The sequence below is a fragment of the Heptranchias perlo genome (genome assembly GCF_035084215.1).
Source record: "Heptranchias perlo isolate sHepPer1 chromosome 15 unlocalized genomic scaffold, sHepPer1.hap1 SUPER_15_unloc_1, whole genome shotgun sequence".
Classification (NCBI taxonomy): domain Eukaryota; kingdom Metazoa; phylum Chordata; class Chondrichthyes; order Hexanchiformes; family Hexanchidae; genus Heptranchias; species Heptranchias perlo.
The window spans coordinates 1328030-1355669 of record NW_027138214.1 but is presented as its reverse complement, the minus strand read 5'-3'; the positions used below and the strand labels follow the sequence as shown (position 1 = coordinate 1355669).

The 27640-nt window shown below is 49.4% G+C and overlaps 1 protein-coding gene across 1 annotated transcript; it reads right to left on the bottom strand.

Annotated features, from left to right (window-relative positions):
- On the bottom strand, window positions 1–27640 carry gla (galactosidase, alpha). The gene is made up of 7 exons (XM_067976820.1): window positions 27484–27640; window positions 15249–15423; window positions 14275–14452; window positions 8240–8331; window positions 5337–5498; window positions 3732–3929; window positions 1–2770 (listed from the first exon to the last, which is right to left on the bottom strand). The coding sequence occupies exons 1-7, from the start codon at window positions 27552–27554 to the stop codon at window positions 2444–2446; spliced, it is 1203 nt and encodes a 400-aa protein (XP_067832921.1). The 5' UTR covers window positions 27555–27640; the 3' UTR covers window positions 1–2443.

The following is a 27640-nucleotide window of genomic DNA, read 5'->3' as shown; positions in this document are numbered from 1 at the left end:
AGAGATTGGACAATTTAATAAAACTGATCGAGAACACATTCATTCAGTCATTTATAAAGCCATCGCAAAACAATCAATTTCAAAAGAAAAAAAAATCAACTCTTCTATAGTAAAACTATTGATTATCAAAATCATCCCTTCAATAAATAGCTTCCTGTAGATTGTGAAACATCAGCAGAGACCTGAGTAACAGGAGTCAATCACAAAGGGTCGGACACAACCTGAGATTCAACGTGCGTGGGATTCAGCAAGAGTAGACGCCAAGAGGCACGGTTAAAGGAGCAGTACCTCCGCGGGAAGGGTGACTAGCAGGGTACCATAGCGATCGGTTCTGGGGGACACTCTTCTCCGACGTATGTTAACGATTCGGAGGGAGGGAAGGTGATGAATCGTAAGGAACAAGAGATCTGGCCTGGGCTGGGCCAGAAAGTGGGAGGTGCTGAGCGATGTGGTGAAATAAAGTGACAATGCTGGGGGAAAGGCAGCAAAGGGAGAGGGTTTCAAACAAAGAGATCATCTGGAATTCACTGCCTGAAAGGGCGGTGGAAGCAGAATCAATAACTTCAAAAAGGGAATTGAATAAATACTTAAAGGGGGAAGCATTTACAGGGCAATGGGGAAAGAGACGAATTGGACAGCTCTTTCAAAGAGCCAGCACAGGCACGATGGGCTGAATGGCCTCCTGTGCTGAATCATTCTATGAAATGGGAACAGTGTAGACAACATAGGAGAGGAGTCTGGGGCTTGAACTGTCCGCACAACATACAGCAATGATGTGAAGGACAAAGGACTCTGATGTCTGTGTGGCGGGTGTTGGGGGCAATAAGGCACAAGCCCCTGGAAGCAATCGGTTTGTTCAAAGCATTGAGTCCAGCTCTGGGACCGTATCACGGGCAGGGAGGGGATCCTGGTCTCAGAGGCGGGTGAAGAAATTGGGAATGGGCTATGAGGAAACAGTAAGAGCATTGGCTGCTTCCATTGGGGAAAAGGTTCAAATCTTGAGAGTCCATTTGAAAACGTGAGCAAATCAGTTTTAAACAGTTGAAAAAGAAAAAAAGCAGTTTGAATTCCCAAGAAATAGTCTTTAATCCACACTCCAAGAATGCAGCATCACAGATGGAGCCCAAGACCGCAGGCTCATTCAGTTAGAATCGTAGAAAGAGGCCATTCGGCCCATCGTGTCCATGTTGGCTGAAAAAGAGCTATCCAGCTTACCTGACTTGAGGTATTTATGATCCTAAAGGGAGTAAACAAACTGGATCCCAGAGTGATGTTCAGTATTGGCACAAGATCCAGGCCAAGGGTTCAAGACCAGAGCAGGTGAACGCACAGCTGAGAGAGCAGGCCCTGCTCACAGGGCAGTGACTGTGGAGTAACTGAGCCCGGGAGAGCAGGCAGGGCCAGGAGAAGAGGGTCAGAGGTGAAGTGGAGCAAGGAGGCCGTGCCCTTTGGGGCTGGCCAGTGGCTGGGGATGGTGTTTCCTGGTCCTGTGAGCGCTGTAACCCGAGGGTGGTCTGGGGGAGTCGGTTAACCTGCCTGTTAAACAGACGCCCCCTTCCCTACCACCTCCCCCCACCACACAGGCAGACTGAATCTACTCGATCGTCCTCACACCTGAAGTGCCAGGTTCCTTTCTCCTCTGCTGTCACTTTTAAAAGTACAGCCAGAGACCTTCTGGAATCAGGCTGATTGAGTGCCTCAGTCCAAAGTGACGGCCCCCCAAGGCAAATCAGCACTTAGACGACTACCTGTGAGTGCGGGAATCATTGGCTGTCTTGGCACCGTGTCACAGGTGGGCTCTTTGCCCGCATATTGTGGAATTGGCTGGTCCGGAGTGGCTGCTGGTCCCAGCGAGACCACGGTGGGTTCAGAGTGGGGGGCAAGTGGCCTGGAGCAGGTCTGGTCCCAGCTCCCCTCTTATGATGCTCAATCTCCAAATCAACCGGCTCACCCAGCAGTTACAAGGCGAGCTCATGGTTTGCAGGCGCCTCACTTAGCAGCCCCTCCCCCCAGCTCAGTGTTTGCACACCCGGACCCCAGTGACAGTCTTGACCCATCATCTCTCGGGTCAGCCCAGGACAGGACCAGTCATTGAGACAGTTTTCAAAAACAGGAAACTCTTCACACAGAAAAAGCTGCTGCGCCTCATTCACCTTCCGAAACCCATTCCAGAAACATTCCTAATTCTGGAACCTCCACCATGGAAAATCTGCCCATTAAAACATGACATTCTGGGCTCTCCCTTGGACGGGATCGTGCCCATCAGGATTCACTGAACCCACGCAATCAATGGAGTTAAATTTAAGTTTGTTTGTGCTGATATACTTGACAAGAGTTCAAAACTGTTCTCGAAATCTGCAGAACCAGGTGGTGTCAGTGAGGGTCGCAGACTCCAAGATACACACACCAGACTTATCCCAACCCCTCGACCAGCAGCACAATTTCAGAGCCTGGGTCGAGGCCCCATATTCCCCCTCAGAGTCTCCACCTGGAGTGAGGGGTCCGTGCTGTGAGGGAAAACCGTGAAGAGGATGGTGCCGGTGGGATTGACCCAGAAATCCAGCACAGACGTCAGCATCTCAATCCCCCGGAACTGGAAAGCTGGCAGGATCTGGGTGACAAGACACTCCCTCTGGCAGGCCTTGCCCTCGTCCAGGCCAAACATGCCGATGGAAAACTTGACCGGGCCCCCGATCTCCGCCCGATTAACCACAGCGTACGCAAATCCTCCGCCCGCGAGGGGCCGCGACCACAGCTCAAAGTTATGTTGCTGAGGAAGCAAGGAAACTGTTAAAGGGTCTAACTGCAGATATGGGAAACCCTCCACACAGGCTTTCTCCCCTTCCCCGTGCACACGACTCTTGCTGGGGGTGAGAACTCCCCATCCCCAGTGCACCCTCCTGTCCCTTGCTCGGGAATCACAGAGAGGGTCCATCGACTGACGGCCGAGCTTAGTCCAGTTTATATCTGACCACGCGCTCGCTACCCCGCGCGCTCACGCAGACGCCCGCGCTACCCCGCGCGCTCACGCAGACACCCGCGCGCTCACGCAGACCCCCGCGCTACCCCGCGCGCTCACGCAGACGCCCGCGCTACCCCGCGCGCTCACGCAGACGCCCGCGCTACCCCGCGGATGCAGCAGCACAGGGAGACATGGAAGGGCCCAATTCACCGAGTGATGGTTGAACACAGGGATTGATGTAATGGAAAGAGAATCACACTTGCAGTGAGAATCGTTCCATTGTCCAGCCCGAGCCATGCAATTCACCATCATCCAAGTGCGTCACCGAGGTTCATTTTGTTCCCCGACAAAGCCTGCGTCCATTCACTTCACAGGAATCTGGTCACTCGATCACAGTCTCTCCTGATTCGACTCTCCAAACATCCGCTCCAACTCTCTCTCACACACTTTACTCACAGGCCGCCCTCAGTTCCCTCACCTAGGGCAGCCATGTTGAATGACGATCCTAGACAGAGGGATATTCAACTGTGAGGGGCATCACAGCTGATGTTGTCCCTCAAATCGATGCCCACACGTATGCACTTTGCAGCAGGGTGATGGACTGGTTATCACCCAGACCCAGCACTGGCAAACTGGGCGCACTGAGCTGGTGGTAGGTGTTTGGTTCTGCTGCAGGTAATCATTCATCGCGAGAGGCTTCGGGCAAAGCCGGCGTGAGACTCACCTATAGCGCAAAGGGAGTGGGTGAGGGGGCAGGTCTCTTACTCACTTTGCTGATTCGCTGGCCTTGAATGCCCAGAGGATCCTGGTTAATGGCGATGATGTATCGATTCTGCAGCAGAGTCTTAGAGTCCGGGTCGATGCGTCGGAGATCGTTTGACATCAACAGTGGGGCCGCCATTATGGCCCAAAGAGCCATCTGGGTGATCTGCTGGTCCCTGCTCAGCCCAAAGTTACCGATGATCAGCTGGCAAAACAAACAGAGGGTTAGGGTGAGACACTCGGGAACTGGGGGTGGGGGGGGGGGGAGACACTCGGGAACCGGGGGTGGGGGGGGGGGGGGGGGGGGGGGGGGAGACACTCGGGAACCGGGGGTGGGGGGGGGAGAGACACTCGGGAACCGGGGGTGGGGGGGGGAGAGACACTCGGGAACTGGGGGTGGGGGGGGGGGGAGAGACACTCGGGAACCGGGGGGGGGGGGGGGGGGAGAGACACTCGGGAACCGGGGGGGGGGGGGGGGGGGGGGAAAGAGGGTGGAGGAGGAGAGAGTGAGACTCAGGAACCGGGAGGGGGAGGAGGAGGAGAGAGTGAGACTCAGGAACCGGGAGGGGGAGGAGGAGGAGGAGAGAGTGAGACTCAGGAACCGGGGGGGGGAGGAGGAGGAGAGAGTGAGACTCAGGAACCGGGGGGGGGGAGGAGGAGGAGAGAGTGAGACTCAGGAACCGGGGGGGGGAGGAGGAGGAGAGAGTGAGACTCAGGAACCGGGGGGAGGAGGAGGAGGAGGAGGAGGAGGAGGAGGAGGAGGAGAGAGTGAGACTCAGGAACCGGGGGGAGGAGGAGGAGGAGGAGGAGGAGGAGGAGGAGGAGAGAGTGAGACTCAGGAACCGGGGGGAGGAGGAGGAGGAGGAGGAGGAGGAGGAGGAGGAGGAGAGAGTGAGACTCAGGAACCGGGGGGAGGGGGGAGGAGGAGGAGGAGGAGGAGGAGAGAGTGAGACTCAGGAACCGGGGGGAGGAGGAGGAGGAGGAGGAGGAGGAGGAGGAGGAGGAGAGAGTGAGACTCAGGAACCGGGGGGGAGGAGGAGGAGGAGGAGGAGAGAGTGAGACTCAGGAACCGGGGGGGAGGAGGAGGAGGAGGAGGAGAGAGTGAGACTCAGGAACCGGGAGGGGGAGGAGGAGGAGGAGGAGGAGGAGGAGGAGGAGGAGGAGAGAGTGAGACTCAGGAACCGGGGGGGAGGAGGAGGAGGAGGAGGAGAGAGTGAGACTCAGGAACCGGGAGGGGGAGGAGGAGGAGAGAGTGAGACTCAGGAACCGGGGGGAGGAGGAGGAGGAGGAGGAGGAGGAGGAGAGAGTGAGACTCAGGAACCGGGGGGGAGGAGGAGGAGGAGGAGGAGGAGAGAGTGAGACTCAGGAACCGGGGGGAGGAGGAGGAGGAGAGAGTGAGACTCAGGAACCGGGGGGGAGGAGGAGGAGGAGGAGGAGGAGAGAGTGAGACTCAGGAACCGGGGGGGAGGAGGAGGAGGAGAGAGACTCAGACTCAGGAACCGGGGGGGGGGGGAGGAGGAGGAGGAGGAGAGAGTGTCTGGGAGTCCATTGGGGGCAGTCAGTTATGATCCAGAGCCTGTACAGTGAAGTCCTGTTTATCCGCACCACATACCATATCAGGGTCATTCCAGCCCCCAGGACCTGCCGCTGGAACAATCACACTCTGGTGCAGGGCCGTCCAATCAATGATGCTTTTCAAGGTCCCCCATGAGTCACTGATGTCCCCATAGTTTCGCCATTGGTTGCAGTATTTCCTGATCTCCATATAATTGGGCTGGAAACAAAACAGAAGAGAATCACTAGCAGATTCCCAAATGGAATAGAATCCAGGCTCACCCCAAAGAACGTTGATCATTCCCGCCCAATGTCCATGCTTATCTGCACCACCCAATGTGGCACTGACACGCACAGAGCAGGACTGTCAGTGCAGAGTTAGAACATCTCAAATGGTGCTGGAGCAAGGCACCTGGGACAGCAGTCTTAATCCCAATTACCACTCTTGTTAGAAAGTTTGCACTCCCAGGGCAGGTCCAGCACGGGTTAAATATGGAGCAAAGTTCCCTCTACACCGTCCCATCAAACACTCCCAGGGCAGGTCCAGCACGGGTTAAATATGGAGTAAAGCTCCCTCTACACCGTCCCATCAAACACTCCCAGGGCAGGTCCAGCACGGGTTAAATACGGAGTAAAGCTCCCTCTACACTGTCCCATCAAACACTCCCAGGGCAGGTCCAGCATGGGTTAGATACAGAGTAAAGCTCCCTCTACACTGTCCCATCAAACACTCCCAGGGCAGGTACAGCACAGGTTAGATACAGAGTAAAGCTCCCTCTACACTGTCCCATCAAACACTCCCAGGGCAGGTCCAGCATGGGTTAGATACAGAGTAAAGCTCCCTCTACACTGTCCCATCAAACACTCCCAGGGCAGGTACAGCACAGGTTAGATAAAGAGTAAAGCTCCCTCTACACCATCCCATCAAACACTCCCAGGGCAGGTACAGCACGGGTTAGATACAGAGTAAAGCTCCCTCGACACTGTCCCATCAAACACTCCCAGGGCAGGTACAGGATTAGATAGAGTAAAGCTCCCTCTACACTGTCCCATCAAACACTCCCAGGGCAGGTACAGCACGGGTTAGATACAGAGTAAAGCTCCCTCTGCACTGTCCATCAAACTAGTCGCTCCACAGGTTGCGGACTGAACTGAAAACCTCCTCTCCACTTCTGCTAGCTTAGAGTCCCAGAGTGCACCAGTCCCTTTAATCAGTCACAGACTTCACTTACATTGAATGTACAGCACAGAAACAGGCCATTCAGCCCAACTAGTCTATGCTGGTGTTTATGCTCCACACAAGTCTCCTCCCTCCCTATCACCATATCCTTCTATTCCTTTCTCCCCCATGTGTTTATCGAGCTTCCCCTTAAATGTATCTATTCTAGTCATCTCAACTACTCCTTGTGGTAGTGAGTTCCACATTCTCACCACTCTCTGGGTAAAGAAGTTTCTCCTGAATTAGTTAGTGAATTTACTGGTGACTATCTTATATTTATGGTCACCCCTCAGCCTTCTCTTTTCTGGAGAAAAGAGCCTCAGGCTGTTCAGTCTTTCCTGATAGAGGATATCCTCTCAGTTCTGGTCTCATCTTAGTAAATCTTTACTGCACCTTCTCCAGTGCCTCTATATCCCGTTTAGAACATGGAGACCAGAAATATGCACAATACTCCAAGTTTAGTATAACCAAGGTTCGATACAAGTTTAACATAACTTCCCTGCTTTTCAATTTTATCCCTCTAGAAATGAACCAGTGTTTGATTTGCTTTTTTAAAAAAATAGCCTTATTAACCTGTGTCGCTACTTTCAGTGATTTGTGTATCTGTACCCATAAATCCCTCTGCTCCTTTACCCCATTTAGACTCTTATTTTCCAAGCAGTATGTGGCCTCCTTATTCTTCCTACCAAAATGTACCACCTCACACTTATCTATATTGAAATTCATTTGCCAATTACACGCCCATTCTGTAGGTTTATTAATGTCTTCCTGTATTTTGTCGCAGTCCCCCTCAGTATTAACTACACCCCCCAATTTGGGGTCGTCCACAAATTTTGAAATTGTACTTCCGATTCCCGAGTCCAAATCATTTATTCAAGTGGTCCCAGCACCAATCCCTGTAGAACACCACTTCCCACCTTTTGCCAGTCTGAGTAACTGTCCTTAACTCTTTTCTGTTTTGTAGTCAGCTTGCTATCCATTCTGCTACTTGTCCCCTAATCCTGCAAGATAAAAAAATGTGTCAAGAGTCATTGAGTGTTTAGGACCTCAGAGGCTGGGTGGAGATGGGGCTGATTCAGAGTTCGACAGTGCAAGAGTGTGAGGGAGCTGCATTAACATCAGTAAAAGCACAGTGAATAACACTGGATGCTGATTGGGAGACTGATAGTAAAAAGGGGCCAGATTTCTCTCAGAAGAGCCACAGTCTGCAACACAGCATCGTCAGGTTTAATTATAAATTAGAACCAAACTCAGCACCTCACTAACTGCCATGAATCTCACCGACTGAGATGCTGAATTGCCCATAATGTATCTCTGTGTGGTTTGTATATATATATTCACAGAATAATTAAAAGCTCAGAGGGTTAAATTATGAGGACAGGTTGCATAAACTTGACTTGACTTTGCATAAACTTCCCTTGAGTATTGAAGATTGAGGGGTGATCTCATTGAGGTGTTAAGATGATTAAAAGATTTGATAGGGTAGATAGAAACTTCTTCCTCTGGAGTGGGGGTGGGGGGGGGAAAGAGTAGTCCAGAACAAGGGGGCATAACCTTAAAATTAGAGCTTGGCCGTTAGGGATGACGTCAGGAAGCACTTCTTCACACAAAAGCTAGTGGAAATCTGGAACTCCAGGGCGAGTATACAGGGCCCCATGTGTTTGAGAGCCTGGTGTTCGTTGATTGCTCTGGGCGTAGTGAGAGGCCGAGGTGGACACTAAAACCTGGCAGGTGGACATTACCTTCTGGAAAGGCCACAGGTAGAAAGGCCACTCGCAGGAGTACACGATATCTCGTCCTGTCTGATTCAAGGCCAACGACATGTTCACATAACCTGAAAACCCAGAGGACAAGGGATAGGGATAAACCTTTCATTACTGAGAAACGACCCTCCCCTCCCCTCCCCATCAAGTCTCTGGAGTGGAGCTTGAATCCATGACCTTCTGACTCAGCGGCGAGTCAAGCAGACGAGGCGACTCCTTGTAGGTGTACAGTTCCATGGGAGCAGGAAGACTTCAGTCTCACTCAAGCAGACATTTTTCTTATGGGAACCCAAAAGGAACGATGTGACCAGAGTCAAACTCACCCTCCCAGTCCAGGCAAACGCACCGCACAATGACCAGAGGTAGGAAACCTGTTCCCTTCCCTTGCCGAGGGGCACTGAGGATTAACATCTGCCCCACTACACCAGCTAACTCAATCCGGGATCCAGCGAGGGACCTTCTTAGTCGATAGAATCCTACAGCACAGGTCGTCGTTCGGCCCATCGTGCCTGTGCCTGCTCTTTGAAAGAGCTATCCAACTAGTCCCACTCCCCTGCTCTTTCCCCACAACCCTGTAAATTTTTCTTTTCAAGTATTATAAAATTCCCTTTCAGGCAGTGCATCCAGATCACAACTCACCGCGTAAAAGAAATTCTCCTCATCTCCCTGCTGCGTCCTTTTGCCAATTATCTTAAATCTGTCCCCTCTGGGTACTGACCCTCCTGCCAGTGGGAACAGTTTCTCCCTATTTACTTTATCTAAACCCTTCATGATTTTGAACACCTCTATCAAATCTCCCCTTAACCTTCTCTGTTCCGAGGAGAACAACCCCAGCTTCTCCAGTCTCTCCACATAACTGAAGTCCCTCATCCCTGGTACCATTCTAGTAAATCTCCTCTGCACCCTCTCTAAGGCCTTGACATCCTTCCTAAAGTGCAGTGCCCAGAACTGGACATAATACTCCAGCTGAGGCCTAACCAGTGTTTTATAAAGGTTCATCAAACTTCCTTGCTTTTGTACTCTTATGCTTCTATTTATAAAACCCAGGATCCCATATGCTTCTTTTTAAAAAAAAAGCCTTCTCAATCTGTCCTGCCATCTTCAAAGGTTCGTGTACATGCTCCCCCAGGTCTCTCTGTTCCTGCACCCCTTTAAAATTGTCCCATTTAGTTTATATTGCCTCTCCTCATTCTTCCCACCAAAATGCATCACTTCACACTACTCAGTGTTAAATTTCATCTGCCATGTGTCTACCCATTTCACCAGTCTGTCTCTGTCCTCCTGAAGTCTGTTACTATCCTCCACATTGTTTACTACATTTCTGAGTTTTGTGTCATCTGCAAACTTTGAAATGATCCCCTCTGTACCCAAGTCCAGGTCATTAAATATATCAAAAAGAGCAGTGGTCCTAATACTGACCCCTGGGGAACACCACTGTATACTTCCCTCCAGTCTGAAAAACAATCGTTCACCACTACTCTCTGCTTTCTGTCCCTTAGCCAATTTTGTATCCACACTGCCACTGTCCCTTTAATCCCATGGGCTTTAATTTGCTAACAAGTCTATTGTGTGGTACTTTTGTTAAATTTTGAAAGTCCATACACACAACATCACCCTCACTACCCTCATCAACCCTCTCCGTTACTTCATCAAAGAACTCAATCAAGTTAGTCAAACAATTTTCCTTTAACAAATCTCTGTGGACTGTCATTTATTAACCTATATTTCTCCAAGTGAAAATTTATTTCGTCCCAGATTATGGTCTCTAGAAGTTTCCCCACCACTGACGTTAGGCTGACTGGTTCTCCAGTCCTCAGACACCGTCCCCATATCGAAGGAGGATTGGAAGATTGTGGCCAGAGCCTCTGCAATTTCCACCCTTACTTCCCTCAGTAACCGAGGATGCCTCCCATCCGGACCAGGTGACTTCTCTACTTTGCGCGCTGCCAATCTTTTGAACAGTGGAAGGATTCACAGGCTGATTAACGGTCTGACAGGCCGTGACGAGAACACTCCTTCCATGGCCGTAACCATCCGATGGGGGGGGGGGGGGGGAAGGTTACTCCTATACAGGGGGGGGTTTTATGGACTCCCACAACCCATACAATAAGGGAGGGCCACCCACCGGACTCGAGAATCCCACTGGATGTCAACCCAGGATTCAAAGCCAGAGCTCCGGCCCCTACTCCCCGGGGCTGTCTGGAGTGGGTTTTGAACCCTGCACCTTCTGACTCCGAGACAGGAATGTTACCTCTTCGGAGGGCTGGAAGTGATGCTTCAGTTGTTCAAAGCTCTGGTTGGACTCCATCTGGAGCATTGTGTTCAGTTCTGGGCACCGCACCTCAGGAAGGACATATTGGTGTTTAAGCTGATTAAAAAGATTTGATAGGGTAGATGGAGAGAAACTATTTCCTCTGGTGGGGGGAGACCAGAACAAGGGGGCATAACCTTAAAATTAGAGCTCGGCCGTTCAGGGGTGATGTCAGGAATCACTTCTTCACACAAAGGGGAGTGGGAATCTGGAACTCTCTCCCCCCAAAAAGCTGTTGAGGCTGGGGGTCAATTGAAAATGTCAAAGCTGAGATTGATAGATGGTTGTTAGGTAAGGGTATTAAGGGTTATGGAACGAAGGTGGGTAGATAGAGTTAAGATACAGATCAGCCATGATCTGATCGAGTGGTGGCACAGGCTCGAGGGGCTGAATGGCCTCCTCCTGATCCAATGTTCCTATAGGAACAGGGGAACAAATAGTTTGGAAGCGAGGTTTTTGGAGAACTAGTTAAAAGCTGGAGACTTCTATTTATTTAGCAGGTTTATAAGCAAAAAGAGTTAGAAAGTTTATAGAGGTTACATCACTTCAAGTCCAAGGAGAAGTAGAGAATCTACAGTGGCCTCCAACTTCACGCAGAAATGTCCAGGCAGAGAGAGAAGGCATTGTAGAACAGCGAGAGGAAGCATAGCACACGCAAAGGGCAGCAACAGGAAGAGAGGGTGACAAGACCAAGAACCACACACAACACCCCACTGCGGGCGGGGCCGAGACGGCAGCCAGCTGGCTCCCCAAGGAGAGAGGCGGGGCCGAGACGGCAGCCAGCTGGCTCCCCAAGGAGAGAGGCGGGGCCGAGACGGCAGCCAGCTGGCTCCCCAAGGAGAGAGGCGGGGCCGAGACGGCAGCCAGCTGGCTCCCCAAGGAGAGAGGCGGGGCCGAGACGGCAGCCAGCTGGCTCCCCAAGGAGAGAGGCGGGGCCGAGATGGCAGCCAGCTGGCTCCCCAAGGAGAGAGGCGGGGCCGAGACGGCAGCCAGCTGGCTCCCCAAGGAGAGAGGCGGGGCCGAGACGGCAGCCAGCTGGCTCCCCAAGGACAGACGCGGGGCCGAGACGGCAGCCAGCTGGCTCCCCAAGGACAGACGCGGGGCCGAGACGGCAGCCAGCTGGCTCCCCAAGGACAGAGGCGGGGCCGAGTTTACACTTGTATTGCCCGGGAATTAGCCTCACCACCACAGTGAACCTGCCAAACATCGACCATCAGCTTAACCTCGAACAGTCAATATTACTCTGCGATAAACCAAACCCTACCTGATTCAGAGAGTGAGTGATATAATTACATTTACTGTTGTGATCAGCTGGACTTGGGATCTGTCGACTTGTATTGAGCAACAGGTTTTTAAAAAAAACTCTGCCAATTGTTCTTGTAGCAGGTGCAGTGAAACAAAGAGAGATCAGTTAACAGGGCTGGACTGAGAAACCTGGGCACCAAAGAACAGTCAGGAGGGGGGTCCTCCACACCAGCCCACTCCCCCCCGACCCCATTAAAACACAATCCACTACGCTTAAATGAAACGGATAAATTTCATCACACACCAGAACAACAGCAGACGTAAATTCTGGGAGTTTAAACCCAGACACTATTATATCCCTACACTACAACAGTAACTTCACTTTCACAAGGACTTCATTGGGTGTAAAGCACTTTGGGATGTCATGAGGTTGTGAAAAGCACAATAGAAATGCAAATTCTTTCAATTATCTGCTATCAGCCTCTAATTATAATTAGGGATACAAAACACCAAACCCGTTTGTAGTATTTTCTCAGCATGCACCAGCTCCTCAAAAGGACTTTGCCTGCGATCAGATTCCGATTCCTGATCCTTAGTTTAACAGGAAAACTTTGTTTTGGAGGAAGGAATGGCAGGGAATAAATATGGTGCATTCATTCACCATTAGACTGGAATCCATCAGGAGACAAGAAACCCTAGTAATTACTGAGAATATTTAACGTGAGTATCTGCGCTAAAATACCACGGCCACAGTTTGATGGAACGTCACTTGGAGCATAATAGGGTCAAAGGGCAGCCCGGTGCTGACCCCAGACCCGCACTCGGCTGGGTCAAAGGGCAGCCCGGTGCTGACCCCAGACCCGCACTCGGCTGGGTTGGGCATTTTCCCGGTGCTGACCCCAGACCCACACTCGGCTGGGTTGGGCATTTCCCCGGTGGGGAGTGCTCCACACCGCAGCCTATTGAGACACCGGGAGGGGGTGGGGGAGGTGATAAGGTTTTGATGCCAGAAGCCGAGCCGCTGCCTGCGTGAGAACCGGGAGAGGTCACGGTGAGCCAGCGAAGGACGTTCACGAGTGCGCAAACCATGAACCAGCACTCCTGCAAACAGAGGCCTTGTCTGTCCACACAGGTGGACGTAAAAGATCTCACTGCATTATTGGAAGAGTAGGGGAGTTCTCCCCGGTGTCCCGGCCAGTATTTATCCCGCAACCAATAGCGCAAACAGATTATCTGGTCATTATCATGGGGCCTCGGTGGGATCTTGCTGTGCTCAAATTGGCTGCCGCGTTTCCTACATGACAACAGTGACTACACTTCATTGGCTGTAAGGCGCTTTGGGACATCCTGAGGTTGTGAAAGGCGCTATAGAAATGCAAGTTCTTTCTCTCTTTCTTTCCCCCCCGCCCTAGCCGGAGTTGCTCGCAGCAGTTCCCGGGAGATTAACCATTCATTGCTGGAGACTCCAGGACAAGCCAGGGGTATTGGTGACCCTGGTTATGGTGAGTTTTACCAGGGACCCTATGCGTTAATTCGACCCGGTTGGCTAACACATCTCGTGTTGGACTCTGGCAAGTATGAGTCCAGCACCATGTCCAGTCACTCCAGACCTGGGACAGCCACCATCTCTCGCCTGGGTTATGTAGGTCGGTTCAGAGCAAGCTAACCCAGAGGTTGGGTTTAGGCCCCTGGACTGCAAACGGATTTCTCTTGACATAAATTTTGGTTAAAAAGGAGGTAGAGGAGTAAAAGAATTTGTCAGATTCAAAGATATATACAGATGAGGGAGGCCGTTCAGCCCCTCTAACCAACCCTTCCATTCCCCCTATTACAGCGCCTCTTAAGTGACTGGAGATTTTTCCCTCCACTCTCCCACTCCCGCAGCACTGACACATTCCCAGGGCAGGGGATCAGGAAAGAATCCCTCTCCCCATTCCTTTCACCATCCCGTACTCTACAGATCGGGATTTCCAGAGGCAGAGGGACGTCGGGGGAGCGACAAGAACAAAAAGAAGGTAAATTTTGGTTTTCACACATTGGAATGTATCCCGTGACAATCTGAATTAGTTCCTTTCCCACTCAAACTTTTTCTTTCCCCTTCCCCCCAACTGACACTTACTGGGGCACTGTCCCACCAACACCAGCTGGTACCATACGAGCCTAGACAATCAATGTTAGCAGACTATTCATCTGTCTGGGACATCACCGACAAGCCCACTCCTGTCCTCACCCAGTGCCCCACACACACACTTTGCAGCAGGTGTTACAGGATTATCGGGAGTGGGAACCAGCATGGCTTTCAACAAGGAACGGCCCTCGTCCCTCCACACCGGGGTGCCCCCCCTATACCCAGACGCAACCCCCCCACCCCCCCAACTTACACCCAGACACAACCCCCCCACCACCATCGAGACTCCGAGACCCTCCCCCAAACCTTACAACAGGACCCCCGACTCACCCTCGATCAGCTTGTCCAAATTGGCGAAATTGCAGCCATCGAACTTCAGGAGGTCGACCCCCCACTCAGCGAAGGTCCGAGCGTCCAGCTCGTAGTAGCCAAAGCTGCCCGGGTATCCAGCACAGGTCCGGGTCCCCACATCCTGATAGATGCCCAACTTCAGGCCTTTAGAATGGACCTGCGCCGGGAGGGAAAAGGGCAAAAATCAACATAAAGATCATCGAGCACAGAGAACAGATAACACAGAACGGGCCATTCGGCCCAACCGGTCTATGCTGGTGTTTAGAACATAAGAACATAAGAAATAGGAGCAGGAGTAGGCCAATCGGCCCCTCGAGCCTGCTCCGCCATTCAATAAGATCATGGCTGATCTGATCCTAACCTCAAATCTAAATTCATGTCCAATTTCCTGCCCGCTCCCCGTAACCCCTAATTCCCTTTATGCTCCACACGAGCCTCCTCCATCTAACCCTATCAGGATAACCTTCTACTCCTTTCTCCCTCATGTGTTTATCGAGCTTCCCCTTAAATGTATCTATTCTATTCACCTCAACCACTCCTTGTGGTAGTGAGTTCCACATTCTCACCACTCTCTGGGTAAAGAAGTTTCTTCTGAATTCTCTATTGGATTTATTGGTGATTATCTTATATTTATGGCCCCTAGTTCTGGTCTCCCCCACAAGTGGAAACATTTTCTCTACATCTACCCTATCAAACCCTTTCATTATCTTAAAGACCTCTATCAGGTCACCCCTCACTCTTTTCTAGAGAAAAGAGCCCCAGCCTGTTCAATCTTTCCTGGTGGTTATATCCTCTCAGTTCTGGTTTCATCTTTTTTTGCACCTTTTCCGGTGCCTCTATATCCTTTTTGTAACATGGAGACCAGAACTGTTCACAGTACTCTAAGCCACAGATAATGAGAGAAACGGCCAATACTGTGCGGTAAAAAGAACACACACAAAGGCTGTACTCACGTAGTCTGCCAGCCACTTGATCCCTCTGGGAAACCGCTGGGGATCGGGTTGCAGGCGATGGTCAGCATCTCGCGTGGCAGCGAGCCAGCAGTCATCAATACAAACATAATTGTAGCCAACGTCCTTCCAGCCCTCTGCTGCCATAATGTCGGCCATCTGCACGTAGAGCTGCTCGCTACACGGAACAGGAAAGGGTCAGGGTTTTTGTTCTCATCAAGTTCCTCCAGATAGAACGTCAAGACTGTAACTAGTGGGGTGCCGCAGGGATCAGTGCTGGGGCCTCAACTATTTACAATATATATCAATGACATGGATGAAGGGAGTGAGTGTACTGTGGCCAAATTTGCTGACGATACAAAGATAGGTGGAAAAGTAAGTTGTGAGGAGGACACAAAGTGTCTGCAAAGGGATATTGACAGGTTAAGCGAATGGGCAAAAATTTGGCAGATGGAGTATAATGTGGGAAAATGTGAAGTCATCCACTTTGGGAGGAAAAATAAAAAAGCAAAATATTATATAAATGGAGAAATACTACAAAATGCTGCAGTACAGTGGGATCTGGGTGTCCTCGTACATGAAACACAAAAAGTTAGCATACAGTTGCAGCAGGTAATTGGGAAGTCAAATGGAATATTGGCCTTTATTTCCAGGGGGATGGAGTATATAAGCAGGGAAGTCATGCTACAACTGTACAGGGTGCTGGTGAGACCACATCTGGAGTACTGTGTACAGTTCCGGTGCCCTTATTTAAGGAAGGATACACTTGCAATGGAGGTGGTTCAGAGAAGGTTCACTAGGTTGATTCTGGGTATGGAAGGGTTTTCTTATGAGGAAAGATTGAACAGGTTGGGTCTATACTCATTGGAGTTTAGAAGAATGCGAAGAGATCTTATTGAAACATACAAGATTCTGAGGGGACTCGATAGGGTAGATGCTGAGAGGATGTTTCCCCTCATGGGGGAATCTAGAACCAGGGGCATAGTCTCAGAATAAGGGGTCGCCCGTTTAAGACGGAAATTAGGAGAAATTTCTTCTCTCAGAGGGTGGTGAACCTTTGGAATTCTTTGCCCCAAAGAGTGGTGGAGGCTGAGTCATTGAATATATTCAAGGCTGAGTTAGACAAATATTTGATCAGCAAGAGAGTCAAAGGATATGGGGAAAGGGCAGGAAAGTGGAGTTGAGGTAAAAATCAGATCAGCCATGATCTTATTGAATGGCAGAGCAGGCTCGAGGGGCCGAATGGCCCACTCCTGCTCCTATCTCTTTTGGTCTTATGTACAATTTCAAGTGTACAATAGTCCACAATTATACCGACATTAGACTGACTGGCCTGTAGTTGCCAGGTTTATCCCTCTCCCCTTTTTTGAACGGGGGTGTGACATTTGCAATCCTCCAGTCCTCCGGCATCGTCCCCATATCGAAGGAGGATTGGAAGATTGTGGCCAGAGATTCTGTCATTTCCACCCTTACTTCCCTCAGTAACCTCGGATGCCTCCCATCCGGACCGGGTGACGTTTCTACTTTGAGTACTGCCAATCTTTTAGTACCTCCTCTGTATCTATTTTTATCCTATCCGATGTCGCTATTACCTCCTCCTTTACTGCTACAATGGCAGCATTCTCTTCTCCAGTGAAGACCAATGTGAAGTATTCATTTAATGCCTCAGCCACACCCCCTGCCTCCACTAGAAGATCTTTTTTGTCCCTAATCGATCCCACCTGTCCACTATTTATGTTTATAAAAGATTTTTGGGTTCAATTTTACATTAGCTTCTAATCTATTCTCTGCCCCTCTTATTCCCTTTTTTTGATCTCCTCTGTACTCTCTGTATTCAGCCTGGTTCTCCACTCTATTATGAACCTTACATTCACCATAAGCCTCCTTTTCCTGTTTCATTTTAATCTCTATATCTTTAGTCATTCGGGGAGCTCCAGCTTTAGACGCCCTTCCTTTCCCCCATCATTGGACCGTGTCTACTCTGTACCCGAACCATCTCCTTCTTGAAGGTCTCCCATTGTTCAATTACTGTTTTTCCACCAATTTTTGATTCCAATCCACCAGGGCAAGATCCCTTTTTAACTCACTGAAATTAGCCCTCCTCCAGTTAAGGATTTTCACATTTGATTTTTCCTTGTCCTTTTCCATAACTATTCTAAACCTAATGATATTATGATCACTGTTCCCCAAATGCTCCCCCACTGAAACATGCTCCACCTGCCCCACTTCATTCCCCAGAACTAGATCCAGCACTGCTTCCTTCCTGGTTGGGCTGGAAACACACTGATCAAGAAAGTTCACTTGTGCACATTTCAGGAATTCCTCCCCCTCTTTGCCCTTTACACTGTTACTGTCCCAGTCTGTATTGGGATAATTGAAGTCCCCCATTATTACTGCTCTAAAGTTCTTGCATCTTTCTGTAATTTGCCTGCAAATTTGCTCCGCTGTGTCCTTCCCACTATTTGGTGGCCTGTAGTATACATCCAGTAGTGTAATAGCTCCTCTATTGTTCCTTAATTTTAACCAAATAGATTCTGTCTTTGACCCCTCAACTACATCATCCCTTCCCTGTGAGATAATAGTTTCTTTGATCAATACTGCCACCCCCCTCCTTTTTTTCCCTTCCTATCTTTCCTGAATACCTTGTAGCCAGCAATATTAAGTTCCCAATCCTCCCCTTCTTTGAGCCAGGTCTCTGTTCTTGCCACTATATCAGTCCCACGTGGCAACTTGTGCCTGCAGCTCACCAACTTTATTCACCGCACTACGTACATTTACACACATGCATTCCAATCTCATCTAAGACTGCCTCACATCTGCCCCCTGTCTGATCCTTCCTATTTCTGAACTATCCTTTCCTCTAGTGCTATTTGTCCCTCCCTGTCCTCTGGGCACCTTGTTTCTCCTCTCTAATGTTTCATCCTGGTGCCCATCCCCCTGCCTAATTAGTTTAAACTCTTCCCCCACAGCACCAGTTTACCTCCCCGCAAGGACATTGGTCCCAGCTCTGTTGAGGTGCAACCCACCCATCTTGTACAGGTCTCTCCTTCCCCAGGACTGGTCCCAATGCCCAGGAGTCTGAAGCCCTCCCTCCTGTGCCATTTCTCCAGCCACATGTTAACCTGTCTTATTCTACTATTCCTATACTCCCCGGTGTCCTAGACAATAGTTATTCTTCAACCAACACCTAAAACAGATTATCTGATTGTTTATTACATTGGTGGGCTGGGCAAGCTCTGGAGACAGGCTCGACCCCCCTTTCTCCACCACATTCCCGGGGCACAGGAGTTTTCTCCTCTTTGCCACATTTTCCATGCATCCCTCCCCCTCTGCTATAACCATTTACACCTCCTCTGGACCCATCTTTTGCTTCTTTACTTGTCTCATTAGACGAACGTAAGAGGTGGCTGCAGAGATAGTGGATGCATTGATTGTGATCTTCCAAAATGCCCTAGATTCTAGAATGGTACCAGTGGATTGGAAGGTAGACAATGTGACCCTGCTATTCAAGAAAGGAGGGAGAGAGAAAACAGGGAACTACAGGCCAGTTAGCCTGACACTGGTCATCGGGAAAATGTTGGAATCTATTGTTAAAGAAGTGGTAACAGGGCACGTAGAAAATCATAATATGATTAGACAGAGTTAACATGGTTTTATGAAAGGGAAATCATGTTTGACTAATTTATTAGAGTTTTTTGAGGATGTAACTAGCAGGGCAAACAAAGTGGATGTAGTATATTTGGATTTTCAAAAGGCATTCGATAAGGTGCCACATAAGAGGTTGTTACACAAGATAAGGGCTCATGGGATTGGGGGTAATATATTAACATGGATAGAGGATTGGTTAATGGACAGAAAACAGAGAGTAGGGATAAACGGGTCATTCTCAGGTTGGCAGGCTGTAACTAGTGGGTGCCACAAGGATCAGTGCTTGGGCCTCAGCTATTTACAATCTATATTAATGACTTAGATGAAGGGACAGAGTGTAATGTATCCAAGTTTGCTGACGATACAAAGCTAGGTGGGCAAGTAAGCTGTGAGGAGGACACAGAGAGTCTGCAAAGGGATATAGACAGGTTAAGTGAGTGGGCAAGAAGGTGGCAGATGGAGTATAATGTGGGGAAATGGGAGGTTACTCACTTTGGCAGGAAAAATAGAAAAACAGGATATTTTTTAAATGGTGAGAAACTATTAAATGTTGATGTTCAGAGAGACTTGGGTGTCCTCGTACACGAAGCAGAGACAGTTAACATGCAGGTACAGCAGGCAATTAGGAAAGCAAATGGAATGTTGGCCTTTATTGCAAGGGGGTTGGAGTACAAGAGTAAGGAAGTCTTACGACAATTGTACAGGGTTTGGTGAGACCTCACCTGGAGTACTGTGTACAGTTTTGATCTCCTTATCGAAGGAAGGATATACTTGCCTTAGAGGCAGTGCAATGAAGGTTCACTAGATTGATTCCAGAGTGTCGTATGAGAAGAGGCTGAGTAGAATGGGCCTATATTCTCTGGAGTTTAGAAGAATGAGAGGGGATCTCATTGAAACACAAGATTCTGAGGGGGCTTGACAGGGTCGAGGCTGAGAGGTTGTTTCCCCTGGCTGGAGTGTGTAGAACTAGAGGGCATAGTTGCAGGATACGGGGTCAGTCATTTAAGACTGAGATGAGGAGGAATTCCTTCACTCAAGGTTGTGAATCTTTGGCATTCTCTACTCCAGAGGGCTGCAGATGCTGAGTCATTGAGTATATTCAAGGTTGAGATCGATAAATTTTTGAACTCTAGGAGAATCTAGGGATATGGGGATCAGGTGGGAAAGTGGAGTTGAGGTTGAAGATCAGCCATGATCTTACTGAATGGTGGAGCAGGCTCGAGGGGCCTTATGGCCTACTCCTGCTCCTATTTCTTATGTTCTTATAACAGGATGGAGAGGATGCAGAGGGGAAAAGAAAAAAAAACTTCCATTTCTATGGCACAATTCACGATCTCAGGACATCCCAAAGTGCTTCACAGCCAATCAAGTACTTCTGAAGTGTTGTCACTGTTGTAATATAGGAAACAGCAGCCAATTTGCACACAACAAGCTCCCACAAACAGCAATGTGATAGTGACCAGATCATCTGTTTCAGTGATGTTGGTTGAGAGATAAATATTGGTCAGGACACTGGGGAGAACTCCCCTGCTCTTCTTTGAGTGTCAGAATGATATCAGGGATGAGGGACTTCAGTTATGTGGAGACTAGAGAAGCTGAGGGACCATTTAGTGAACAGTGATCATAGGGTTTAGATTAGTATGGAAAAGAACAAGGAGCAATCTAGAGTGAAAATACTCAATTGGAGAAGGGCCAATTTCAGTGGGATGAGAACAGATCTGGCCCGAGTAAATTGGAATCAAAGATTGGCAGGGAAAACTGTAATTGAACAGTGGGCGGCCTTTAAAGAAGAGAGATTTGGGTACAGTCTAGGTACATTCCCATGAGGGGAAAGGCAGGGCAACTAAAGCCAGAGCTCCCTGGAAGCTAGAGATAGAGAGTAAGATGAAGCAGAAAAAAGGGGTATATGACAGATGTCAGGTTGATAATACAAGTGAGAACCAGGCTGAATATAAAAAGTACAGAGAAGTGAAAAAGGAAATAAGAGGGGCAAAGAGAGAGTATGAGAATAGACTGGTGGCTAACGTAAAAGGGAATCCAAAAGTCCTCTGTAGGCATATAAATAGTAGACGGGTAGTCAGAGGAGGGGTGGGGCCGATTAGGGACCAAAAAGATCTACGCATGGAGGCAAAGGGCATGGCTAAAGTACTAAATGAGTACTTTGCATCTGTCTTTACCAAGGAAGAAGATTCTGCCAAAGTCACAGTAAAAGAGGAGACAGTTGAGATACTGGATGGGCTAAAAATTGATAAAGAAGAGGTACTGGAAAGGCTGGCTGTACTCAAAGTAGATAAGTCACCCGGTCTGGATGGGATGCATCCTAAGTTGCTGAGGGAAGTAAGGGTGGAAATTGTGGAGGTACTGGCCATAATCTTCCAAACATCCGTAGATACGGGGGTGGTGCCAGAGGACTGGAGAATTGCAAATGTTACACCCTTGTTCAAAAAAGGGTGTAAGGATAAACCCAGCAACTACAGGCCAGTCAGTTTAACCTCGGTGGTGGGGAAACTTTTAATTCTGTCCCGGATTATCATTTCTAACAGTCACTTGGACAAGTGTGGATTAATAAAGGAAAGCCAGTACGGATTTGATAAAGGCAAATTGTGTTTAACCAACTTAATTGAGATTTTGATGAGGTAACAGAGGGTAGATGTTGTGGATATGGACTTTCAAAAGGTGTTTGATAAAGTGCCACATAATAGGCTTGTCAGCAAAAGTGAAACCCAAGGAATAAAAGGGGCAGTAGCAACATGGATACAGAATCGACTAAGCGACAGGAAACAGAGTGGTGAACGGTTGTTTTTCGGACAGGAGGAAGATGTACAGTGATGTTCCCCAGGAGTCGCTACTAGGACCACTGCTTTTTTTGTTATATATTAATGATTTGGACGTACAGGTCACAATTTCAAAATTTGCAGATGACACAAAACTTGGAAGGGTAGTGAACAGTGAGGAGGATAGTGATAGACTTCAAGAGGATATAGACAGGCTGGTGAAATGGGCGGACACATGGCAGATGAAATTTCATAAAGGTTACAGCATGGAAGGAGGCCACTTGGCCCATCGAGTCTGTGCCTGCTCTCTGCAAGAACAATCCAGCTACTCCCATTCCCCTGCCCTATCCCCATAGACCTGCAATTTTTTTCCTTTCAAGTACTTATCCAGTTCCCTTTTGAAGGCCATGATTGAATTTGCCTCCACCACCCCCTCGGGCAGTGAATTCCAGATCCTAACCACTCGCTGTGTAAAAAAGTTTTTCCTCATGTCACCTTTGGTTCTTTTGCCAATCACCTTAAATCGATGTCCTCTGGTCCTTGACCCTTCCACCAATGGGAACAGTTTCTCTCTATCCACTCTGTCTAGACCCTTCATGATTTTGAATACCTCGATCAAATCTCCTCTCAACCGTCTCTGTTCCAAGGAGAACAGCCCCAGCTTCTCCAGTCTATCCACGTAACTAAAGTCCCTCATCCCTGGAATCATTCTAGTAAATCTCTTCTGCATCCTCTCTAATCTTTCCTAAAGTGCGGTGCCCAGAACTGGTCACAATACTCTAGTTGTAGTCAAACCAGTGTTTTATAAAGGTTCAACAGAACTTCCTTGCTTTTGTACTCTATGCCTCTATTTATAAAGCCCAGGATCCTGTATGCTTTCTTTACCGCTTTCTCAACCTGCCCTGGCACCTTCAATGATTTGTGCACATATACCCCCAGATCTCTCTGTTCCTGTACCCCTTTTAGAGTTGTGCCCTCTAGTTTATATTGCCTCTCCTCGCTCTTCCTACCGAAATGTATCACTTCGCATTTTTCTGCGTTAAATTTCATTTGCCATGTGTCCGCCTATGCCACCAGCCTGTCAATATCCTCTTGAAGTCTATCACTATCCTCCTCACTGTTCACTACCCTTCCAAGTTTTGTGTCATCTGTAAATTTTGAAATTGTGCCCTGTACACCCAAGTCCAAATACATAAAGAAAAGCAGTACCGACCCTTGAGGAACACCATTGTGCACTTAATGCAGAGAAGTGCGAAGTGATGCATTTTGGCAGGAAGAATGAAGAGAGGCAATATAAACTAAATGGTACAATTCTAACAGGGGTGCAGGAACAGAGAGGCCTGGGGGCGCACATACACATCTTTGAAGGTGCCAGGACAGGTTGAGAAAGCAGTTAAAAAAGCATACGGGATCCTGGGCTTTATAAATAGATCCATAGAGTAAAAAAGCAAGGAAGTTTGATGAACCTTTATAATTTTTTTTTATTCGTTCATGGGATGTGGGCATCGCTGGCAAGGCCGGCATTTATTGCCCATCCCTAATTGCCCTTGAGAAGGCAGTGATGAGCCACCTTCTTGAACCGCTGCAGTCCGTGTGGTGACGGTTCTCCCACAGTGCTGTTTGACCCAGCGACGATATATTTCCAAGTCAGGATGGTGTGTGACTTGCAGGGGAACGTGCAGGTGGTGTTGTTCCCATGTGCCTGCTGCCCTTGTCCTTCTAGGTGGTAGAGGTCACGGGTTTGGGAGGTGCTATCAAAGAAGCCTTGGCGAGTTGCTGCAGTGCATCCTGTGGATGGTACACACTGCAGCCACAGTGAAGGGAATGAATGTTTAGGGTGGTGGATGGGGTGCCAATCAAGCGGGCTGCTTTGTCCTGGATGGTGTCGAGCTTCTTGAGTGTTGTTGGAGCTGCACTCATCCAGGCAAGTGGAGAGTATTCCATCACACTCCTGACTTGTGCCTTGTAGATGGTGGAAAGGCTCTGGGGAGTCAGGAGGTGAGTCACTCGCCGCAGAATACCCAGCCTCTGACCTGCTCTCGTAGCCACTGTATTTATATGGCTGGTCCAGTTAAGTTTCTGGTCAATGGTGACCCCCCGGATATTGATGGTGGGGGATTTGGCGATGGTAATGCCGTTGAATGTCAAGGGGAGGTGGTTAGACTCTCTCGAGTTGGAGATGGTCATTGCCTGGCACGAATGTTACTTACCACTTATCAGTCCAAGTCTATAAAATACTGGTTCGACCACAACTGGAGTATTGTGTCCAGTTCAGGGCACCGCACTTTAGGAAAGATGTGAAGGCCTTAGAGAGGTTGCAGAAGAGATTTACTAGAATGATTCCAGGATGAGGGACTTTAGTTACGTGGCTAGACGGGAGAAGCTGGGGTTGTTCTCCTTAGAGCAGAGAAGGTTGAGAGGAGATTTGATAGAGGTGTTCAAAATCATGAAGGGATTAGATAAAGTAAACAAAGAGAAACCGTGCCCATTGGCGGAAGTGTCGAGAACCAGAGGACACAGATTTAAGACGATTGTTAAAAGAACCAAAGGCGACATGAGGAAAAACCTTTTTTTAAAACACAGCGAGTGGTTAGGATCTGGAATGCACTGCCCGAGGGGGTGGTGGAGGCAGATTCAATCATGGCCTTCAAAAAGGAATTGGATAAATACTTGAAGGGAAAAATTTGCAGGGCTACAGGGAAAGAGACTGACTGGATTGCTCTTATAAAGAGCCAGCACGGGCTCGATGGGTCGAATGGCCTCCTTCTGTGCTGCAACCATTCTATGATTCACAGCTGGAATTACTGCCCTCAGAGCAGGGGTTAAGGGGGATTGAATGGAGGTGTTCACAACTGTGACGGGTTTTTGACAGGGGAAATACAGAGAGACAAACACTACGGGCGACATGGCCAACTGTGTTGTGAGATTCTATGATCGTCTGTGTCCTGTCTGTGTCCGTCTGTGTCCGTCTGTGTCCGTCTGTGTCCGTCTGTGTCGTCTGTGTCCGTCTGTGTCCGTCTGTGTCCGTCTGTGTCCGTCTGTGTCCGTCTGTGTCCGTCTGTGTCCGTCTGTGTCCGTCTGTGTCCGTCTGTGTCCGTCTGTGTCCTGTCTGTCGTCGTCTGTGTCCTGTCTGTGTCTGTCTGTGTCGTTGTGTCGTCTGTGTCCGTCTGTGTCCGTCTGTGTCCTCTGTGTCTGTCTGTCTGTGTCTGTCTGTCTGTGTCTGTCTGTCTGTGTCTGTCTGTCTGTGTCTGTCTGTCTGTGTCTGTCTGTCTGTGTCTGTCTGTCTGTGTCTGTCTGTCTGTGTCTGTCTGTCTGTGTCTGTCTGTCTGTGTCTGTCTGTCTGTGTCTGTCTGTCTGTGTCTGTCTGTCTGTGTCTGTCTGTCTGTGTCTGTCTGTCTGTGTCTGTCTGTCTGTGTCTGTCTGTCTGTGTCTGTCTGTCTGTGTCTGTCTGTCTGTGTCTGTCTGTCTGTGTCTGTCTGTCTGTGTCTGTCTGTCTGTGTCTGTCTGTCTGTGTCTGTCTGTCTGGTCTGTCTGTCTGTGTCTGTCTGTCTGTGTCTGTCTGTCTGTGTCTGTCTGTCTGTGTCTGTCTGTGTCTGTCTGTCTGTGTCTGTCCTGCTCTGTGTCTGTCTGTCTGTGTCTCTGTGTTCTGTCTGTGTCTGTCTGTCTGTCTGTGTCTGTCTGTCTGTGTCTGTCTGTCTGTGTCTGTCTGTCTGGATCTCTCTCTCTCTCTCTGTCTGTCTGGATCTCTCTCTCTCTCTCTGTCTGTCTGGATCTCTCTCTCTCTCTCTGTCTGTCTGGATCTCTCTCTCTCTCTCTGTCTGTCTGGATCTCTCTCTCTCTCTCTGTCTGTCTGTCTGGATCTCTCTCTCTCTCTCTGTCTGTCTGTCTGGATCTCTCTCTCTCTCTCTGTCTGTCTGTCTGGATCTCTCTCTCTCTCTCTGTCTGTCTGGATCTCTCTCTCTCTCTCTGTCTGTCTGGATCTCTCTCTCTCTCTCTGGTCTGTCTGGATCTCTCTCTCTCTCTCTGTCTGTCTGGATCTCTCTCTCTCTCTCTGTCTGTCTGGATCTCTCTCTCTCTCTCTCTGTCTGTCTGGATCTCTCTCTCTCTCTCTGTCTGTCTGGATCTCTCTCTCTCTCTCTGTCTGTCTGGATCTCTCTCTCTCTCTCTGTCTGTCTGGATCTCTCTCTCTCTCTCTGTCTGTCTGGATCTCTCTCTCTCTCTCTGTCTGTCTGGATCTCTCTCTCTCTCTCTGTCTGTCTGGATCTCTCTCTCTCTCTCTGTCTGTCTGGATCTCTCTCTCTCTCTCTGTCTGTCTGATCTCTCTCTCTCTCTCTGTCTGTCTGGATCTCTCTCTCTCTCTCTGTCTGTCTGGATCTCTCTCTCTCTCTCTGTCTGTCTGGATCTCTCTCTCTCTCTCTCTGTCTGTCTGGATCTCTCTCTCTCTCTCTGTCTGTCTGGATCTCTCTCTCTCTCTCTGTCTGTCTGGATCTCTCTCTCTCTCTGTCTGTCTGGATCTCTCTCTCTGTCTGTCTGGATCTCTCTCTCTCTCTCTGTCTGTCTGGATCTCTCTCTCTCTCTCTGTCTGTCTGGATCTCTCTCTCTCTCTCTGTCTGTCTGGATCTCTCTCTCTCTCTCTGTCTGTCTGGATCTCTCTCTCTCTCTCTGTCCTGTCTGGATCTCTCTCTCTCTCTCTGTCTGTCTGGATCTCTCTCTCTCTCTCTGTCTGTCTGGATCTCTCTCTCTCTCTCTGTCTGTCTGGATCTCTCTCTCTCTCTCTCTGTCTGTCTGGATCTCTCTCTCTCTCTCTCTGTCTGTCTGGATCTCTCTCTCTCTCTCTGTCTGTCTGGATCTCTCTCTCTCTCTCTGTCTGTCTGGATCTCTCTCTCTCTCTCTGTCTGTCTGGATCTCTCTCTCTCTCTCTGTCTGGATCTCTCTCTCTCTCTCTGTCTGTCTGGATCTCTCTCTCTCTCTCTCTGTCTGTCTGGATCTCTCTCTCTCTCTCTGTCTGTCTGGATCTCTCTCTCTCTCTCTGTCTGTCTGGATCTCTCTCTCTCTCTCTGTCTGTCTGGATCTCTCTCTCTCTCTCTGTCTGTCTGGATCTCTCTCTCTCTCTCTGTCTGTCTGGATCTCTCTCTCTCTCTCTGTCTGTCTGGATCTCTCTCTCTCTCTCTGTCTGTCTGGATCTCTCTCTCTCTCTCTGTCTGTCTGGATCTCTCTCTCTCTCTCTCTGTCTGTCTGGATCTCTCTCTCTCTCTCTCTGTCTGTCTGGATCTCTCTCTCTCTCTCTGTCTGTCTGGATCTCTCTCTCTCTCTCTGTCTGTCTGGATCTCTCTCTCTCTCTCTGTCTGTCTGGATCTCTCTCTCTCTCTCTCTGTCTGGATCTCTCTCTCTCTCTCTGTCTGGATCTCTCTCTCTCTCTCTCTGTCTGGATCTCTCTCTCTCTCTCTGTCTGGATCTCTCTCTCTCTCTCTCTGTCTGGATCTCTCTCTCTCTCTCTCTGTCTGGATCTCTCTCTCTCTCTCTCTGTCTGGATCTCTCTCTCTCTCTCTGTCTGGATCTCTCTCTCTCTCTCTGTCTGGATCTCTCTCTCTCTCTCTCTCTGTCTGGATCTCTCTCTCTCTCTCTGTCTGGATCTCTCTCTCTCTCTCTCTCTGTCTGGATCTCTCTCTCTCTCTGTGTCTGTGTCTGTCTCTCTCTCTCTCTCTCTCTGTCTGTCTGTCTGTCTGTCTGTCTCTCTCTCTGTCTGGGTCTCTCTCTGTCTGTGTCTGTGTCTGTGTCTGTCCCCACCCATCACTCCCCCTCCCACGGTCTCTCACCTGATGCAGTTGTGGGGATCGCCCTGGCAGTCGATGTTACACAGGAACCTCTCCCAGTGCAGCCAGCCCATGATGGGGGTCCTGGCCAGCCCATTGTCCAGGGCCGAGGTGCGGTGGTCCGGGCCGAGGACGGCGAGGCCCAGTGCGGCGATGAGCA